Source organism: Capricornis sumatraensis, chromosome 5, assembly GCF_032405125.1.
Source record: "Capricornis sumatraensis isolate serow.1 chromosome 5, serow.2, whole genome shotgun sequence".
NCBI classification, from domain to species: Eukaryota; Metazoa; Chordata; class Mammalia; order Artiodactyla; family Bovidae; genus Capricornis; species Capricornis sumatraensis.
Genome location: NC_091073.1, coordinates 14,084,323 through 14,105,751, shown reverse-complemented (window position 1 = coordinate 14,105,751; position 21,429 = coordinate 14,084,323). Strand labels below are relative to the sequence as shown.

Below are 21,429 nucleotides of genomic sequence, written 5' to 3'. Positions count from 1 at the left end.
ACTCTTTACAATCCTACAGACTGTAGCCTGCCAGGCTCCTCTGTCCATTGGATTCTTCAGGCAAGAATACTGGAGTGGGTTGCTATGTCCTCTTCAAGGGGATCTTCTTGACCCAGGGTTCAAATCCATGTCTCTTGTCTCCTGCATTGGCAGTCGGGTTCTTTACCACTAGCACCTCCTTGGAAGCCCTTCTCTATTGTAGTGATTTTCAAAACTGTAGCCCAAATCAAAATCACCTGGAGTGGTTATTAAAACAGATTTCTGGGCCCCTACCCCCGAGCTTCTACCTAAAGAGGCCTGGTGTGAGCCCTAGAATTTGAATTTTAACTTGTTTTCAAGTGATGCTGGTTAGGGACCACACGCACTGCCAGTAGAAATGTAAACACTACATGGTAGACCATGTATATTGCATCAATATTATATTTTAGCAAAATTCTTTATGCAATTACACAATTTTACACTGATATATTTAATAATGTAGGTGAATACTCATCTCCCCACATCCTCATCACACTTATTGTGAACCTTATTTTAACAAACTGATAGGTATAAAATGCTATTTCACTGTTATATCAATTTATAATGTTGAAAGCATCTTTTCATGTTTATTAGCCAATTAGTAGAAGTATTTCTATGGCTACAGTATTATTTCTAAGCACATTTAGATTGCTCTTTGGTGTCACTGTTGTGTAAACTGTTGCTCAGTTTCTTCATGAGCTTCCTTCCATAAACACACACCTCACTGTTCTCCCCATCACTAAGGGGGTTTGTCTTGGCAGTGATGTGTACGTCAGGGACAGCTTTTGCGTTTGTCTCTGTTTACTTTATAGAAGTTAGCATCAAGGAGATGGTATCTAAATGTCACTGAAAGTGTCTTCAGTTAGAAAAAAATAATCGTTTTAGTGAGAAAAATCAGACCATTTTGACAACTTCAAATTTGGGTCCTCTCCTAGTAATGCCTTAAAAAATTTTTTTTAAATGATCTTTTGACATTTTTAAGAGTGATAAAATTAAACCTAATTATGGTTTTGAAAACAATTTCAGATATTTAATAAAGCATTAACAGTTATGTAAGTAGAACTTAACTATTTAGGTTATTAAAATGTAAAATCTGATATAAGATCATAAATATGAGCACATTTATTAACAAGTAGAAAGAAAAAACTTTCCAAGGGCTTCCTACTATATAGAGGATAAAATTTCAGCTTCTTACAAAGTCTGTAAGGCTCTCCAAGATCTGGTCTTTTCCTTCTTCAAACTCTTTTTCTTCCCCTCTCTTTCCCTCAAACTCAACCAAACAGGTCTTTATTCTGTTCCTCAAACTTATCTCTGCCATCGCAGTTGCTCTAATTTCCCTGTGGTAGACTCCTCACTGTCATTCAGATGGCAGTTCAAATGTCAGTTCCTCCTAGACCCCTTTCCTGACCACCCTATTTAATGACTACCCACCATTCTCTATCACATTATCTCTTTTATTTTCTTTATAAAACATCACTATTTCTTAACTCTCCTACTTACTTCTTCATTTGCTATCTGCCTCCCTCACTAAAATATATGCTCTGTGAGAACTAGAACCAATTCTTACTCGTGTTCACCACTGTATTACTACCTGGCAAGAGACTCTATAAATACTTGTTTAGAAATGAAGAAACACACATAAAGCTCTAGTTAACGCCATTATACAATGTGCCCAGTGGGATCTTCCTGCTATTTCTAATTTCAGTGTCTATCAAATATAAATTGTCAGGAATGATCTAGTATTACTCATTATATGTATTCTTTAATTGTATTTAGAATTAATATTTTTTTCCCCTTTAGGTATAATAAGACTCTGAGAAAACTAGGATTTAAATCAATATCTTTTTATCAGGGAAATAGAGTTTCATAACTATTGAACAACTACATGAAGTACTAAAAAGTTTGAAGAGTTAATCTTCAGTTAACCTTGAAAACACCAATACAAAAGGAGACTCTGACACCAATCTTTGGAATTGCAACGAAATATTACAAAATAATTATTTTAATGCTCTGACTCTCAGCAAAGTTATTTAAACTTGCTTTTTCAAAGAAAATGTGTTCTATTTCCTGAGCAGATTAACTAAAAGAGAGGTAACATGGTTTAACAAAAAACAGATAAAAGAAATGTACATGATAGGTGTGAGAATTACATCACAAGGTTAACTTTCATTCTCTTGTAAGGAGGTTAATTTACGTTGTATGAAGATGAAAAGTTTAAGTATGAAATGTACACTTTAGTGTATACACGTTAAGTAAACATACCTGTTCTGATTTAAGTACGCTGAGCTCCTGCTGAAGTTTATGGTTTTCACCTGGATCAGCAGTCCCAAGTGATGATTCATTTGTCACTGATGGCAAGTGAGCCGAAAGCTGTTCTTGTTTGCTTTCTTTTTCCAGAGTCATATTTTCAAAAGAAATTTTATTTACCTCCGTTATTTTTGATTCTTTACCAAAATCTTTACTTATTTTAGGAACTGACCCTCCAGGATCCCTGCTAGTTGAAACTCCATCTTTCAAAGAGCTTGAATGGACATCACGCACATTTACATTTTCTGTCCTACTGTGGGCAATTATGATTTCTAGCTCTCTACATCTCAATAGAACTTGCTCTTTATCTTGCTTTAAAGATTTAACTTCTTCCATTAGAAAACTTATCTCATCACGTTTCTGTTTTAATTGCTCAGAAAGATCAGACAGTCTCTCTGACAGCTCTAACTTTTCTCGCTTGGTTACCTCCAGTTTTTCCATAAGTTCTGTTGTGTCTTTCTCAACCACCTCACCAATTTCCAATGGTTCTGCTGTAAAAGTCTTGTCATCGTCAAAGACTGAACTTTTCATTTTCACTATACTTGGGTTTATTCTTTGCAAATGATGGAGCTCTTCACTAAGTGCTTTCAGCATACTTTTATACTCCACTTCTTGCTTATTTTTACTGTCTTCTAACTCACTTTTTACCTTGAGAAGGCAAGCATAATCCTCCTGTAATTCCTGATAGTTAACTTCAAAATTTTTTTCAGCAAATGAAAAAGTGTTCCTTTGCTTTTCAATCTCTTCAGTTAGCTGAATACATTGCTTTTTGAGGTCCTCATTTTCCTCTGTAAGTATTTCTATCTCTTTTTGCCAGCTACAGTCTTTGGATTGGGACTTAGCGGAGTCTATGAAAGTTAACCTTTCTTCTTGGTTAACAGGAGTATGTATTTTTAACACGTCTTCAAGGGCCTTCTTTTCATCTTTAAGAATGCTATTCTCTGCTTCAAGTTGTGCAAATTTTTCTTGAAAGTCATCCTCTTTTTCCTTCATTTGTTTCTCCAATAATTCAGTTTTAAGTTGCAATTCTTGAACTTCCTGTTCAAGTGTACCCTTTTCCTTTTCTTCTTGTCTGAGTATTTCTATTTCTTTTTGCAGTTCGTTGATCTGAAGGGTCATTTCTTCTGATTTTGTATTCACGAGGGACTGCTGTAAATCTTTTAGCTTTGAAATTTCCAAAATCAGTTGGTTCTGTTTAGTTATCAAATTGTCTTTTTCAAATTGCATGGTTTCTATCTTTTGACTCATTTCATTCTGTAAGCCATCTATCTGCTGTTTATAGTGAATGCCTAAGTTATCTTTAAGCTTTTCAATATTTATTCGATGTTCAATTTCCAAATCTTCCTTCAGTTTGGAAAGTTCTTCCTCATGACTAAACAGGAGCTGTGTCCTCAGCCTCTCCAGCTCAGCTTCCTGTGATTCAGCCATTCTGTCCAATACAGCATTCTTTTCTCTTTCTAACATTTCAAGCTTTATCTTATAATTTGTAACTTCTGCTTCATGCTTTAATTCTAGTTCTTTCCTGGCTTCAGAAGCAGAAACAATCTCAGCTTTCAAATCTTCCACTGTACTAAGGGAGTTGTATGCTTCATTGAGTTTACTTTCTTGCTCAGCTATTGTCTGTCTAGCCCTTTGAATTTGGTCCCTTGAAAAGCTCAGTTCTTCAAAAAGGTCTTCCAGCTGTCTCTGGAGAGCAGACTTTTCTCCTGAAATCACTCCTATTTCTTCCTTGAGTTTTTCCTTTTGAGAGTTAGTATCTTGCAATTTTATATTCAGTTCATTTATTGCCATATTCATTAACTTTATTTGATCTTCATTAACTGTAATGCTTGGATGTGATCTTAAAGCATTCTCCAGCTCCCCCTTATGTCGTGTCCTAAGTTCATCTATCTGTGACATGTGTTGTTTTATTAATTCTTGTTTCATCTGTACTATCTGCTGCCCATACATCTCATCCAGCTCTGCCCAGAGTTGTTCCAACTTTCTTTGTGTTTCTTGTTCCATTCTTTGTAGGATATCTGTTTCAAATTGACTGTCTTTATGATTTTTCTTCTGAAGTTCCTCAACTGTCCCCATTAATTGTTTTATTTCTTCAGAACACTGTCTTTCCTTTTGCTTGGAATTAGTCAGTTCTAATTTCATATTTTTTATCTCTTGGTTCTTCTGTACAACCTGCTCTTGTAATTCTTCCAGTAATTTATCAGCAGCTGTTACTTTATCCTTTAGGTCAATAGTTTTTTTTTCTTCTTCTATTATTTTCGTATTTAATTCTTCAATGACTGCTTCCTTTTCCTGTATTTCTTTATTTGAATTTTCTACTTTTTTAGCCTGTTCCTTTATAAAGAAAAAATGAAAACATAAAAATGGCATTTTTAGTTTCTGGTTACTTATACCCCTTAACCCCATCACCAAAAAAACTGATAGAAAATTGCTTTTTACATTATTCTATAAAAACTAACGGCTGAGCCTGCTCCTTCATTTTTCTTACATCAATGAGACACAGGACTTGTGTAGCCAACACTACCTATGAGCAAATATCATAGCAACGTTGGTCTTCTTGGGGGGAAGAAATTTGTCTTGCATTGCTGTGATTAAATGTTTTAATTAAAAAATTTAGTGGGATCAAAATATGTCTAAACCATTATCTTTTCTTCTTTCTTATTAACTGATCAACATTCTAAGTATTTGGTATTTGCAACTGCAAGAGGACTACATACCCTTTACAGTTCTAGAGATAATCCTAAAAAAAATCAAGGTTCTTCCCATACAGTATTTTAGTGACCTGAAGGTTTGGTGGGCAGGTGCTATGAAAAGAGTAAAACAACAAAAACAGGCTCCTAAAGGTCAGCCTTAACTTCACTCCTAAGGCTAGATGAATCAGAAGTTCAGGGATATGCCACGCTTAAGTGGCTGAATTGCAAGTGACACGCAAGACAATTATGCCATTTAGAGCATATCAATTTGATTCTACATCTTGGGGGTAAACAGAAATTTGAAAGCAAGATGGATGTTTTTTTACCCCTGTTCTGATTTAGGACTTTATTTTGGAACTGCAGATGAATCAAAACCCAAAACACATGCCAAGGCATGTCCCCAGTCACTCACAGAAGTGTCACAGCATGAGACAGTCAAGTAGAAGCCCTGGAGACAAAGTTCTGTCTCTGTCATTTACTTGCCTGAGTGGTTAGGGTGCTGTCCCAAGGACAGAAAAAACAGTAAAATTTACAGATCAGAATATACTTAAGTAATTAAAATCACCTTCAGAAGACAAAAGCCCCAGGTCAAGAGGACTTAAAGGCACCTCAAATGGATGTGTTAACTTACCTTTAAAAAAAAAAAAAATGAATGTCAAGGCCTAGGGAAAAAGAAAGTCTGAGAGGGGAATAGTGGCAGTGCCCATGCAAGAATGGTTCAGGAAGAGAATCAAGGTACCAGGAGACTTTGGGAATCCTAATCCCTCTGGGAAAGTCACACCTAACCTAGAAAGCAAGGTAGGGGGCTGCTGTAAACAGAAGTAAGAATTTCAGTCCAAAGGCATGGCCATTCCTACTGTCAGATGGACATATGAGGTTATCATAGCCTAATCGGCTTTGGCTTGGTGTCACATATCCCGTCAATGTCACCATGCCTTATTGTTGATACTGAGCCTTCTGGCCTAGACTACCTTCTGGCAGTCTACTAGGCCTAAACTGCCTTTCTCTTCTTACCTCCTGGAAAGACTCATTTTCAAAGACTACTGTTTTCTAATCAAACTATTTTTTGACGCTGATAAAACATTTTTAACATGGTTCAACCTGGGTCTTTATGCACACTCCATCCTGTTTAAAATGTCCTCTTATCAGTTCAGGTTCATAATTTATTCACCATTTACCAAATAAGTACTGAAGAGCTTCTATGTGTCATATATTGCACCAATTATGAAGAAAACAAAATTCAATGAAAGGGAATTGTTCTAATTTACAGACTTACCTCAAATATCACTTCCCTGCTAAGCCTACCCTGAATCACTTCCCTTATGAAGCCAGACCTGCCCAGAATTTCCAAAATACTTTTTACCCATACTTAGCCTTGTCTTGGGGTGCCTTGCATACCATGAGTTTTAGTGAAGAAAAAAGCACATTTAAGCAACACTATCTCTTGCAAGAGCCTGATGCAAAACAAGTATTCTACAAACATCTACATAATGATTTTTAAATTACTTTGGTTGTAAATCATGTACATTTTATAATTTCAGTATCTTAAAATTGTACATTTCTAATTTCCCTAAGCAACAGTCTCTGGAATCAGACTACACAGATTTGAAAGCTGGCTCTACCAATGTATTACCTGTATACCTGGGCAATTTACTTCATCTTGCTTTGCTTTAACTTCCTCATCTGAAAAATGGGGGTGATAACAGTATTTACCTCATAAGATTGTTGTGATGATTCAATGAGATAATATAATATGTGTAAGATGCATTGAGTATTTCCTGATACCAAGTAAACAAAACCAAATGATACCTAATACTTTTATTGTTATCCAAACAGTAGTCTTGTTGTGCTAATTTCTCAACATCCTGCAGAAGAACTCCCTAAACTTAAAAAAAAATACTGTACTGTATGTATAGTCTGTCCTCATTATTCAAGGATTCCAAATGTGTGAACCTGCCTACTTGTTTAAATTTATAGATAACTCCAAAATCAATACTCAGTCATTTGTAGAAGTGCATAGAGTGGTAAAAAATTTAAGCTGCTGGACATGCATGATTCAAGCTAAGATGATGTCAAACAAGATGAGCAAGGTGAGAGAACAAGGAAGGAGACAATGAGGATGGAGGTGGCAGGCAGTAGTGGAATGTACTGTAAAAATTTCTGGCTCTGCGCTAGCCCAATAGGGTTTGAATCGCAATTAGGAGGAGGGGGGTGGGGTGCTACCTTTAGACCAGTCACTTAACACTTTTGACTTTCATGTCTCTTTTGAAAATTAAACAGGCTATAATCTACCAGAATCTTTTTAGGATTTAATATTACAATCTGTATGATACGCACAATGTTGTAAGTCAAATATACTTCAATAAAATTAAAAAATAAAATACAGTGGAAAGGGTAAAACAAATCTATATGATATGTATGTGTGTGTGCATGTAGGTATGTATGTATGTATATGTGTGTGTGTATGTGTATAAACATACCATTTCATATGCTCTAATTTTCTCTTGCAAGAAACTAATTTGCATTTTGAAGTCTTCTTTCTTTCTGTGATAATCTTCTAATAGGTGGTCTTGTTCTTCCAGCTGCTGCTGATGAGTGAGGATCTGCTGCTTGGCTTGTAGTAAATCTGCAGCTGTGCTACTATGCGTGCTGTTTCTCAGAGTTTCGCTAGCCTGTAACTTGAAAATATAAAGAAACCCCAAAATATTAAATTCTTAAACGAGTGCACCAAGGAATGGACATCCTTTGTGGGTGTTGCTCGGCTAATAGTTGCTCTCTGGGAACTGTGCTGGATTCAGAGGTTTGAGACTCCAGCCAACACGTTTCCATAGCTGATCAGATAAGTATGGGTACATTATCTAAGCTGACAGATTCCTCCCTTATCTCAAATTATTTTCTGTTGCTCATCATCAGAAACCTTGATTAATACAACTAGTTTCCTATGAATCTTATTAAAGGTAAATGGAATATATTCAATCAAGTTACATTCCAGAACCTAACTAAAATAAAGTCATACCAGGGTATGACTTCAGACATCCTTTAGACAAAGGATATAACTACCGGTTAATTTCTGCAAAAATTCACCTTATCAAACTTATAAGATTTTAAAATATAGATAAGGAAGAAGTATAAAGAAACTAATAGCATAAAACCGCTCAAGAAGTATGAATTAAATTCCTAGTTAATATAACAAGTATTTACCAGTTTTTTCAACATAATACATTAAATAAGCAAACATAACCTTTAAACAAATTTATATTTGTTCTAGAAAATATGAGAAAAATTTTTAATTCATTATTAAAAATTTAATAAAGTTTCTTCTACTAGTAATACTTACATGCTGGAATTGAATCTGTAATTTTTGACTCTGCTCTGTCAGCTCTAAAAATTCTCTCATTGTCTCATCCTTTTCTCTTCTTGCTTGTTGTAAATTAGCAGTGAGCTGGGTTATGATGCCATCTCTCTGCTTAATGGCAGCTTCAAATTCTTGCAACTAAAAAACATCAGTGAAAATTAAAAGTGCTACACTTATTTTTTTAACAAAAAAATACATATTAGCACAGGTAACTTCAAAAATAAGATATTCAAAATGCATTGGCAGAATTATTACAATTTGTAAGCAATCTTTTCCATATTTGAAAGCTATTATCTTACAATCAGTTTTACTTCCAAACCAACTCTAAAAAGATTATCTGAACTAGGGAACAAAATACATTAGATTTGACTTACCCATATACCTACTTCTAGAAGGACAAGTGTCTATATTTAGGGATGCTCCAATGTTTGTAGGTATTACCATGATAACCACACTTAAGCCTTACTTGTTTCTAGAGAAGGTGAAACTGAAATATATTCTGTCATCCCCATCAACGTCTTACTTCACCTTGTTTTCATAACTGACTGCCACAAACTAACAGATGTCATTTTAACTATAAGAAGTTATTTACAAAGACCTGCTGACAGGTTTAATGAGTCTAAGTCATAATGTATTGATGTGGTTTACAATATAAGTTTCTCTCAGGCTGACTACAAAAATATCCATCCATACTGAAGTGATTTCATTCTAGCTATCTCATAAAGTTTAATAAAATATCTATGCTATATTTAGGCTTATTAATGGACTAGTTTTAACCAATGCTGTTTATGATATATATAAGGACAAATATCATGAGGCGACTCTAAAAAATCCCATCTTTAAAGAATGTATCTATACTACCATTCAAATTTCCTATTTTTGTTTTGTGAGTAACAAAACAAAAGCCACATAAGGTAAACACACCTGCTTCAGTCCTTCGGTCCCATAGGCAGCCCTCATTTCTTCTAGTTCTCTGTTGAGCTCTTCAATCTCATGTTGTTTCCCAGCCAATTCGCTTTCCATCATCTCTAGGTGGGTCTGATTGTACTGTGCTCCATGTTCAGAATAAGAATCATCAACACCAAATTCTTCTTCCTACGCCAACCCAGATTTTAAATAATTCAGTACTAGCAACATTTTCTCGGGAAAAGAGATTAAAAAACTGAATCCCACAGCAAAGTCCACTTTAAACATCACTCATCACCTGGGAATTTACCAACATGACAACCTACTTTGTTGTTAATGTGATAAATACCTCAAGAGCAAAAACAAGATATCTGCAAATTCTGTTACAACTGAGTTTTACAACAAAAGGTGGATAATTTTGTTTTGTTATACATTAAAAGCATTTAGAAATCACACAAAGAAAGAAATACATGCAGGAAAAAGCTTTGTTAGTAACCAGCTTTAAATAGAATGAAACATTAGTATCATAAGTAGTTTTAAATACTGTACCCTTAATAATTCTGTAGGCTTTCCTGTTCTCACCACAAAACTGCAACCATTTACCTGTACAAAAACAATTTCCTGAAATATTATGATTTTAGAATTTTATTTAAAGCTAAAAATTGATTTGTGCTCACTGTATCTATGCTTTTCTTATGCCTAAGGAAAATGCCACACTGGCAAAAACAAACACAGTGATTAAATTTAAGCATCTAAAAAAATTTTGCCTGTTTCAAATGCCACTGACTCCTCATACATTTGAGTGCTCACAATGAAAAGGACACTGCGCTACACACATTTCCATCTAAGTGAATTAGAGCGCTGAGCACAGTTCTCTTCTGCCCTAGATCCTCCTCTACAAAACACCTAAAATCATGTGAATAATTGGTTTTTGATGAAGCCCTATTGATTTAAAAGTGAAACTGTTTACTGGTCTAAGTCTACTGGAGAGCAAGTGAAGAAGGAAGAAGGAGATGAAGAGCTGAGGAAAACCCCCCCAAGAACTTTCGCCTGGGGGTACTATGAGAGCCTTGCCAACTCTGACGGACGCAGAGACTCCACAATACAAATGCCTCTATCACCGACATTTTGCGGTAGGAGGAAGAAAGTTGACAGAATAGGTCTCTGAGGCCGACCTGGAGGCCGATTAATTTCAAATCAATTAATCTATTCAATAATCCCTACTTTCCCCCTAACAGCAAACAACTGAACTTCATTCTTGCTTACATCTTAATTTTTCACATTCTATGTTAACAGAATCCAAGTTATGAAGCTTTTAATACTGAAATACATAGCGTATCCTAGAATTAGGATTAGATCTATATGGATCACAACACTATAAAAGGGGGGATGATCCTAATTAAGAGTTCTTTATAAAGTCTGATTCCTTTGCTTTTTCACCAAGGATAATTTCAGAAAACAAAACCAAAGTTTAAAAAAATTCACCTTTATGGCAACGCATTATTGCAATTGTGAAAACTATCAAAACACAGCAGTACTAACTCTATTAAGGTTATTAATAAAATCACTTGTGATAACTTTCAATTAAATTCATCTAAATTTCCACTAGCTTTCTTTGATTTTTTAAAAATTTATTTATTTTAATTGGAGAATAATTGCTTTACAGTACTCTGATGGTTTTTGCCGTACAGCAACATGAATTGGCCATAGGTATACACGTGTCTCTCCCCCAATCTGAACCTACCTTCTACCTTCCTCCCCACCCGTTACACAGCACTTTGATAAATGTCTACTAAAACTTTTTCTTTAGGGTAACAGAGTAATTAAATGGATTTTATGAATATTTTCAAATATCATACTAAGCAAAGGATATTCCTTTAAGTGGTGATATCACTATTACATAAATTAGTTATCTATTTATTTTAACTGTATATACAAACATACTACATAGCCAACATTCAGCCTAAATTTTCTGTAAGTTGAGCACATTTTATACTTGAGCTACTCATATGCATTGGCTTCTATGCATAAAATACTACATGACTTTTCAAAACTTAGTTGTCTTAGTATAATAAATATAAAAATTCTGCCAATAATTTTTAAAAATTCAGTATCATATAAATGGGTAATAAAAGATTATACACCAGAACTAAACTAAAACAAACCATACTTCAAAGTTAAAACAGAAACATTCCTCAGAATATTAGGATCATTAATAGCAATAAATTATTATGTTTTTAAAACTAGATAATTACTTCCCTGTACCTAAAGGGTAGAGCATTTGTCTCATCCTCTTACAATAGCCTTTTAAAGCAATACCTTGTAAGCCATAATATCAAAGTACATTAATAACTTGAAACATGAAGATTAGACGAACAGACCCCTTCAACTAAAAAATAATAACTTTTCTTAATGTCCTTCTTCACCGTGGCATCTGTCAAAATTATTTAACCTTTAGGTTATACCAATATAGTTTTGTTGAATTCACAAGTTATTCCACCTGTGTAGACAATGTGAAGATTTGGGAAAGTACATAACATGCATTCTAAATTTTAAAATGTTCTATAGGGTACCATTTCCTAAATATACTGCTATTCAGAAAAAACTCAGAGGAAAGATCACTCTTATAACTATGTTCTTCACACAAAAACTTTTCAGGGAACATCAGTTCAAAAACAGAATAACTTATCTTTTATTGATGATTAATACTTTACTCATACTTAATCTGACATGTGTACAAAAATTTGAATAATGGATGTTTTAATAAAAAATAGAATCTGATAGTTCAAAAAGTTCATAAAAATTACAGGACTTCAGTGTGCCTAGCTGACTCTTGGATTAGAGCCAAGAAACTAAGGAGGTTAAGATCATTCATTCAAAGTTAAGTATCAAGCACCACGTTGTACACCTTCAATAAACACAGTTTTAAACTGTCCATTATACCTTAATAGAGTAGAGGCAGGCAGAGAGAAAATTTTTTAAATGGTGAAGTTAAAAAAAAAGAAAGAAAGAAATCCAAGTCAAAATTGAAAGGCTGTTGAAAGGCTAAGTTTACATTACTCAATGGCTGGCTATAGTCTATATCTCTAATCCCAGTCAGTTATTTCAAAAATGTCATGAGTCATGTAAGTGACTTGGTTAAGAAATACTGAATAATGGAATCTGAATAATGAAATCCATAATGAGACTGTATGCTCTCCTATCATTTCATCTTTCTACACACAGCAAAGCATATTTATTTGTTTTATCTCTATGTATTGCCTGTAGCATTTCTGACTTTTCCCAAATAACCCTGCTCAAAGGCTGTCAATAAAAATATTTTATGTAAATATGATATTTGAGATATGAAATGTCCCTTCTCCAAGAACTGAAAAGATTATGTATAATTTGAGTTAATTTGTAAAATGAGCATTTTCCATTTAGTCTGATTTCGCTAGTACACATAACTGAATATATTTTAATACAGAACAGATCTTAGGTAGGTCACAGGATAAATTATCTGACTAATGCTTTCTAGACCTGAATCCATTTTTTAAGCCAAGGAGAATACTAATCATACAAGTCAAGAACATTAAGCACATACCATATCTACCAAAATAAAATTTCCAAGCTACTTTTAATTAAACATATAATTGGAATCTGAAATCCTTCTGAGAATAATTTGTTTAAAAAAATTCATTTGTTTCTTACAAACTTAGTATGAAGAAAAGCATACTTCCATTGAAGCACTGTAAAAAAATTTCGTTTGCTGATTGTTTTTCATGTATCAAATATTATATTAAGATCACCAAATAACCCTCAAAACAACCCTATGAGATAAATACTATTTCCACCATTTTACAGGTAAGGAAGCTGTATTTCGGAGTTTAAGTGAGGTATCCAGCTTCAAACAGCTCAGAGATCAGAAATCTAAACACACACTTTCTGGGCACCACAGCCGCTGCCTTTTTATATTACCTTATTTCCCTATGCAGCAGAAAAATGACAGTGATATTTAGACAAAATACAACATAATTATGTGTCTTATGATTAAAAACTATACAGTTTTGAAATTTTAAAATTAATCAAATGCAAACCAAAGCAGCCAAGATTATCAAACTTTGCAAATCTGTAATGTGTAGTTATGTGTTGCTTAGAAAGGAATTTCATTTTTGAGGGGTATAATTCAGAAGTAATCTCTAAGAGTTCTAATATGAAGAGTATTATGTGAGATTTATTCCTTGGTTTATTTTTTATTGAAATGCATTTAATTTACCATGCTGTGTATTCCTTAGTTTACAAAACTGAACTACTGAAGATTTTTCTGTCTTCAAACACAGGGAATATGGATTAGAACTTCCTTGAAATTCTATCTCGGTCAAATCAGTCCAATATAATTAAATCAACTGGCTAGACCTAAAACTAGTCCAGAGGATCATGGATTGAAGCCAGTATCCATTTTAGCCATCTTGATATGACATCATCAAGTGTTTCACAGATTATGAATTTTTCTACTGTATTCTACAGACAAATTAAAATATGTAAGTTTTTCAAAGTATAATCCATTATGAATTGAGGCCCCAAATGGGTAATATTAAAAGGATTATGATTCAAATCTGTCAAAGATTATTTGATAATTATCTTTCAATGTGAACTTCTAAATCACTAATTTTTTTCAAACTATAAATCACCTAACTGAGCTTTAGTGGTCAGCATCAGAAAAAGTATCAGAGGACTGGTCACACAGTAAAAGTAACTTTTCCTGAAAATTTGGTTTTAAAAAAATATATATGTATGAATTGGTATATATTATGTGCACAATTATTCATGTATATTGCTTTTGTTCAGTCACAAGGTTGTGTCCCACTCTTTGAGACCCCATGGACTGCAGCATGTCAGGCCTCCCTGTCCCTCACCATCTCCTGAAGTTTGTCCAAGTTCATGATCACTGTATCAGTGACACCATCCAGCCATCTCATCCTCTGATGCTTTCTTCTCCTTTAGCTCTCAATCTTTCCCAGCATCAGGGACATTTCCAATGAGTTGGCTGTTGGCATCAGGTGACCAAAATACTGGAGCTTCAGCATCAGTCCTTCCAATGAATATTCAGAGTTGATTTCCCTTAAAATCGACTGGTTTGATCTCCTTGCAGTCCAAGGGACTCTCAAGAGCCTTCTCCAGCACCACAAGTCAAAGGCATGAATACTTCGGCACTCCACCTTCTTTACGGTCCAGCTCTCAAACCGTATGTGACCACTGCGAAGACTATCATAGCCTTGATTATATGGACATTTGCCAGCAGAGTGATGTCTCTGCTTTTCAACACGTTGTCTAAGTTTGTCATAGCTTTCCTGCCAAGAAGCAATAGTCTTCTGATTTCATGGCTACAGTCACCATCCACTGTGATTTTACAGACCAAAATGAGGAAATCTGTTACTGTTTCCCCCTTTTCCCCTTCTATTTGCCATGAAGTAATGGGGCTGGACAACCCACTCTAGTGTTCTTGCCTGGAGAATCCCAGGGACTGGGGAGCCTGGTGGGCTGTTGTCTCTGGGGTCGCACAGAGTCGGACACGACTGAAGCGACTTAGCAGCAGCAGCAGCAGCAGCAGCAGCAGCAATGGGGCTGGACGCCATGATCTCAGTTCAGTTTTTTTTTTTTTTAAATTAAATTTTAAAATCTTTAATTCTTACATGTGTTCCCAAACATGAAACCCCCTCCCACCTCCCTCCCCATAACATCTCTGTGGGTGATCCCCATGCACCAGCCCCAAGCATGCTGTATCCTGCGTCAGACATAGACTGGCGATTCAATTCTTACATGATAGTATACATGATAGAATGCCATTCTCCCAAATCATCCCACCCTCTCCCTCTCTCTCTGAGTCCAAAAGTCCGTTATACACAGCTGTGTCTTTTTTCCTGTCTTGCATACAGGGTCGTCATTGCCATCTTTCTAAATTCCATATATATGTGTTAGTATACTGTATTGGTGTTTTTCTTTCTGGCTTACTTCACTCTGTATAATCGGCTCCAGTTTCATCCATCTCATCAGAACTGATTCAAATGAATTCTTTTTAACGGTTGAGTAATACTCCATTGTGTACATGTACCACAGCTTTCTTATCCATTCATCTGCTGATGGACATCTAGGTTGTTTCCATGTCCTGGCTATTATAAACAGTGCTGCGATGAACATTGGGGTACATGTGTCTCTTTCAATTCTGGTTTCCTCGGTGTGTATGCCCAGCAGTGGGATTGCTGGGTCATAAGGTAGTTCTATTTGCAATTTTTTAAGGAATCTCCACACTGTTCTCCATAGTGGCTGTACTAGTTTGCATTCCCACCAACAGTGTAGGAGGGTTCCCTTTTCTCCACACCCTCTCCAGCATTTATTGCTTGCAGATTTTTGGATCGCAGCCATTCTGACTGGTGTGAAGTGGTACCTCATTGTGGTTTTGATTTGCATTTCTCTGATAATGAGTGATGTTGAGCATCTTTTCATGTGTTTGTTAGCCATCCGTATGTCTTCTTTGGAGAAATGTCTATTTAGTTCTTTGGCCCATTTTTTGATTGGGTCGTTTATTTTTCTGGAATTGAGCTGCATAAGTTGCTTGTATATTTTTGAGATTAGTTGTTTGTCAGTTGCTTCATTTGCTATTATTTTCTCCCATTCAGAAGGCTGTCTTTTCACCTTGCGTATATTTTCCTTTGTTGTGCAGAAGCTTTTAATTTTAATTAGATCCCATTTGTTTATTTTTGCTTTTATTTCCAGAATTCTGGGAGGTGGATCATAGAGGATCCTGCTGTGATTTATGTCTGAGAGTGTTTTGCCTATATTCTCCTCTAGGAGTTTTATAGTTTCTGGTCTTACATTTAGATCTTTAATCCATTTTGAGTTTATTTTTGTGTGCGGTGTTAGAAAGTGATCTAGTTTCATTCTTTTACAAGTGGTTGACCAGTTTTCCCAGCACCACTTGTTAAAGAGATTGTCTTTACTCCATTGTATATTCTTGCCTCCTTTGTCAAAGATAAGGTGTCCATATGTGTGTGGATTTATCTCTGGGCTTTCTATTTTGTTCCATTGATCTATATGTCTGTCTTTGTGCCAGTACCATACTGTTTTGATGACTGTGGCTTTGTAGTAGAGCCTGAAGTCAGGCAAGTTGATTCCTCCAGTTCCATTCTTCTTTCTCAAGATTGCTTTGGCTATTCGAGGTTTTTTGTATTTCCATACAAATCTTGAAATTATTTGTTCTAGTTCTGTGAAAAATATGGCTGGTAGCTTGATAGGGATTGCATTGAATTTGTAAATTGCTTTGGGTAGTATACTCATTTTCACTATATTGATTCTTCCAATCCATGAACATGGTATATTTCTCCATCTATTAGTGTCCTCTTTGATTTCTTTCATCAGTGTTTTATAGTTTTCTATATATAGGTCTTTAGTTTCTTTGGGTAGATATATTCCTAAGTATTTTATTCTTTTTGTTGCAATGGTGAATGGAATTGTTTCCTTAATTTCTTTTTCTACTTTCTCATTATTAGTGCATAGGAATGCAAGGGATTTCTGTGTGTTGATTTTATATCCTGCAACTTTACTATATTCATTGATGAGCTCTAGTAATTTTCTGGTGGAGTCTTTAGGGTTTTCCATGTAGAGGATCATGTCATCTGCAAACAGTGAGAGTTTTACTTCTTCTTTTCCAATTTGGATTCCTTTTATTTCTTTTTCTGCTCTGATTGCTGTGGCCAAAACTTCCAGAACTATGTTGAATAGTAGCGGTGAAAGTGGACACCCTTGTCTTGTTCCTGACTTTAGGGGAAATGCTTTCAATTTTTCACCATTAAGGATAATGTTTGCTGTGGGTTTGTCATATATAGCTTTTATTATGTTGAGGTATGTTCCTTCTATTCCTGCTTTCTGGAGAGTTTTTATCATAAATGGATGTTGAATTTTGTCAAAGGCCTTCTCTGCATCTATTGAGATAATCATATGGTTTTTATCTTTCAATTTGTTAATGTGGTGAATTACATTGATTGATTTGCGGATATTGAAGAATCCTTGCATCCCTGGGATAAAGCCCACTTGGTCATGGTGTATGATCTTTTTAATATGTTGTTGGATTCTGATTGCTAGAATTTTGTTGAGGATTTTTGCATCTATGTTCATCAGTGATATTGGCCTGTAGTTTTCTTTTTTTGTGACATCTTTGTCAGGTTTTGGTATTAGGGTGATGGTGGCCTCATAGAATGAGTTTGGAAGTTTACCTTCCTCTGCAATTTTCTGGAAGAGTTTGAGTAGGATAGGTGTTAGCTCTTCTCGAAATTTTTGGTAGAATTCAGCTGTGAAGCCGTCTGGACCTGGGCTTTTGTTTGCTGGAAGATTTCTGATTACAGTTTCAATTTCCGTGCTGGTGATGGGTCTGTTAAGATTTTCTATTTCTTCCTGGTTCAGTTTTGGAAAATTGTACTTTTCTAAGAATTTGTCCATTTCTTCCACATTGTCCATTTTATTGGCATACAACTGCTGATAGTAGTCTCTTATGATCTTTTGTATTTCTGTGTCGTCTGTTGTGATCTCTCCATTTTCATTTCTAATTTTATTGATTTGATTTTTCTCTCTTTGCTTCTTGATGAGTCTGGCTAGTGGTTTGTCAATTTTATTTATCCTTTCAAAGAACCAGCTTTTGGCCTTGTTGATTTTTGCTATGGTCTCTTTTGTTTCTTTAGCATTTATTTCTGCCCTAATTTTTAAGATTTCTTTCCTTCTACTAACTCTGGGGTTCTCCAATTCTTCCTTTTCTAGTTGCTTTAGTTGTAGAGTTAGGTTATTTATTTGACTTTTTTCTTGTTTCTTGAGGTATGCCTGTATTGCTATGAACTTTCCTCTTAGCACTGCTTTTATAGTGTCCCACAGGTTTTGGGTTGTTGTGTTTTCATTTTCACTAGTTTCTATGCATATTTTGATTTCTTTTTTGATTTCTTCTGTGATTTGTTGGTTATTCAGAAGTGTGTTGTTCAACCTCCATATGTTGGAATTTTTAGTAGTTTTTCTCCTGTAATTGAGATCTAATCTTAATGCATTATGGTCAGAAAAGATGCTTGGAATGACTTCGATTTTTTTGAATTTATCAAGTTTAGATTTATGGCCCAGGATGTGATCTATCCTGGAGAAGGTTCCATGAGCACTTGAAAAAAAGGTGAAATTCATTGTTTTGGGGTGAAATGTCCTATAGATATCAATTAGGTCTAATTGATCTAATGTATCATTTAAAGTTTGTGTTTCTTTGTTAATTTTCTGTTTAGTTGATCTGTCCATAGGTGTGAGTGGGGTATTAAAGTCTCCCACTATTATTGTGTTATTGTTGATTTCCCCTTTCATACTTGTTAGCATTTGTCTTACATATTGCGGTGCTTCTATATTGGGTGCATATATATTTATAATTGTTATATCTTCTTCTTGGATTGATCCTTTGATCATTATGTAGTGGCCTTCTTTGTCTCTTTTCACAGCCTTTGTTTTAAAGTCTATTTTATCAGATATGAGTATTGCCACTCCTGCTTTCTTTTGGTCTCTATTTGCGTGGTATATCTTATTCCAGCCCTTCACTTTCAGTCTATATGTGTCCCTTGTTTTGAGGTGGGTCTCTTGTAAGCAGCATATAGAGGGGTCTTGTTTTTGTATCCATTCGGCCAGTCTTTGCCTTTTGGTTGGGGCGTTCAACCCATTTACGTTTAAGGTAATTATTGATAAGTATGATCCCGTTACCATTTACTTTATTGTTTTGGGTTCGGGTTTATACACCCTTTTTGGTTTCCTGTCTAGAGAATATCCTTTAGAATTTGTTGGAGAGCTGGTTTGGTGGTGCTGAATTCTCTCAGCTTTTGCTTGTCTGTAAAGCTTTTGATTTCTCCTTCGTATTTGAATGAGATCCTTGCTGGGTACAGTAATCTGGGCTGTAGGTTATTGTCTTTCATCACTTTAAGTATGTCTTGCCATTCCCTCCTGGCCTGAAGAGTTTCTATTGAAAGATCAGCTGTTATCCTTATGGGAATCCCCTTGTGTGTTATTTGTTGTTTTTCCCTTGCTGCTTTTAATATTTGTTCTTTGTGTTTGACCTTTGTTAATTTAATTAATATGTGTCTTGGGGTGTTTCGCCTTGGGTTTATCCTATTTGGAACTCTCTGTGTTTCTTGGACTTGGGTGATTATTTCCTTCCCCATTTTAGGGAAGTTTTCAACTATTATCTCCTCAAGGATTTTCTCATGATCTTTCTTTCTGTCTTCTTCTTCTGGGACTCCTATAATTCGAATGTTGGAGCGTTTCATATTGTCCTGGAGGTCTCTGAGATTGTCCTCGTTTCTTTTAATTCGTATTTCTTGTTTCCTCTCTGATTCATTTATTTCTACCATTCTATCTTCTATTTCACTAATCCTATCTTCTGCCTCCGTTATTCTACTATTTGTTGCCTCCAGAGTGTTTCTGATCTCATTTATTGCATTATTCATTATATTTTGACTCTTTTTTATTTCTTCTAGGTCCTTGTTAAACCTTTCTTGCATCTTCTCAATCCTTGTCTCTAGGCTATTTATCTGTGATTCCATTTTGATTTCAAGATTTTGGATCATTTTCACTATCAATATTCAGAATTCCTTCTCAGGTAGATTCCCTACTTCTTCCTCTTTTGTTTGGTTTGGTGGGCAACTCTCCTGTTCCTTTACCTGCTGAGTATTCCTCTGTCTCTTCATCTTGGTTATATTGCTGCGTTTGGGGTGGTCTTTTTATATTCTGGTGATTTGTGGAGTTCTCTTTATTATGGAGCTTCCTCACTGTGGGTGGGGTTCTATCAGTGGCTTGTCAAGGTTTCCTGGTTAGGGAGGCTTGTGTTGGAGTTCTGGTGGGTGGAGCTGGGTTTCTTCTCTCTGGAGTGCAGTGGAGTGACCAGTGATGGGTTATGAGACATCAAAGGTTTTGGAATAATTTTGAGCTGCCTGTATATTCAAGCTCAGGGGAGTGTTCCTGTGTTGCTGGAGAATTTGAGTGATATGTCTTGTTTTGGAACTTGTTGGCCCTTGGGTGGAGCTTGGTTTCAGTGTAAGTATGAAGGCATTTGATGAGCTCCTATTGCTTAATGTTCCCTGAATTCAAGAGTTCTCTAATGTTTTCAGGTTTTGTATTTAAGCCTCCTGCTTCTGGTCTTCAGTTTTTACAGTAGCCTCTAGACTTCTCCATCTATACAGCACCGATGATAAAACATCTAGGTTAAAGATGAAAAGTTTCTCCACATTGAGGGACACTCAGAGAGGTTCACTCATATTTAGTGGTAAGTCTTTCCCTCTGAAATCAGGGAAAGAATATAGATGTCTACTGTGAGCACTTCTATTCAAATTGTGGTAGAAAGCCTCCCCGATGAGATTTCATAAATTCTGCTGTATTATCTGTTAAAAGTGAATCACAAAATCCAACTCACGCAAGGGAAGAAGATGGCATCAGTGCCTGAATATCAGAAGATGATTTGAAGCTTCTCAGTTCAGTTTTAAGCTGGCTCTTTCACTCTCTTCCTTCACCCTCATTAAGAGGCTCTCTAGTTCCTCTTTGCATTCTGCCATTAGAGTGGTATCATCCACATATCTGAGGTTGTTGATGTTTCTCCCACCTATCTTGATTCCAACTTGTAACTCATCCAGCCAGGCATTTCTCACGATGTGCTCAGTATATAGGCTAAACAAACATGGTGACAGCGGGCAGCACTGTCATATTCCTTTCTCAAGCTTGATTTAATTAGTTGTTCCATACACGGTTGTAACTGTTGCTTCTTGACCTGCACACAGGTTTCTCAAGAGACAGGTAAGATGGTCTGGTATTCCCATCTCTTTAAGAGCTTTCCACAGTTTACTATGATCCACACAGTCAAAGGCTTTAGTATAGCTGATGAAACAGAGGTAGATGTTTTTCTGAAATTCACCTGCTTTCTCTATGTTTCAGCAAATGTTGGCAACTTGCTCTCTGGTTCCTCTCCTTTTCTAAACCCAGCTTGGCCATCTGGAAGCTCTTTGGTTCACATACTGCTGAAGCCTAGCATGCAAGATTTTAAGTACGACCCTACTAGCATGGGAGATGAGTGCAACGGTATATTCATGTGTATAACTATACGTATATATGTAATAT

General features: G+C 35.6%; 1 protein-coding gene across 1 annotated transcript in view; it reads right to left on the bottom strand.

Moving 5' to 3' along the window:
• Positions 1–21,429, bottom strand: part of AKAP9 (A-kinase anchoring protein 9) — a 174,369-nt gene that overhangs the window by 109,747 nt on the left and 43,193 nt on the right. Inside the window, exons 4-8 of the mRNA XM_068972558.1 lie at positions 9,829–9,882; positions 9,298–9,468; positions 8,356–8,511; positions 7,499–7,696; positions 2,281–4,659 (exon numbers count right to left, since the gene is read on the bottom strand). Of these exons, the coding sequence (XP_068828659.1) occupies positions 2,281–4,659; positions 7,499–7,696; positions 8,356–8,511; positions 9,298–9,468; positions 9,829–9,882 (2,958 nt within the window). The remainder of the gene's footprint in view (positions 1–2,280; positions 4,660–7,498; positions 7,697–8,355; positions 8,512–9,297; positions 9,469–9,828; positions 9,883–21,429) is intronic.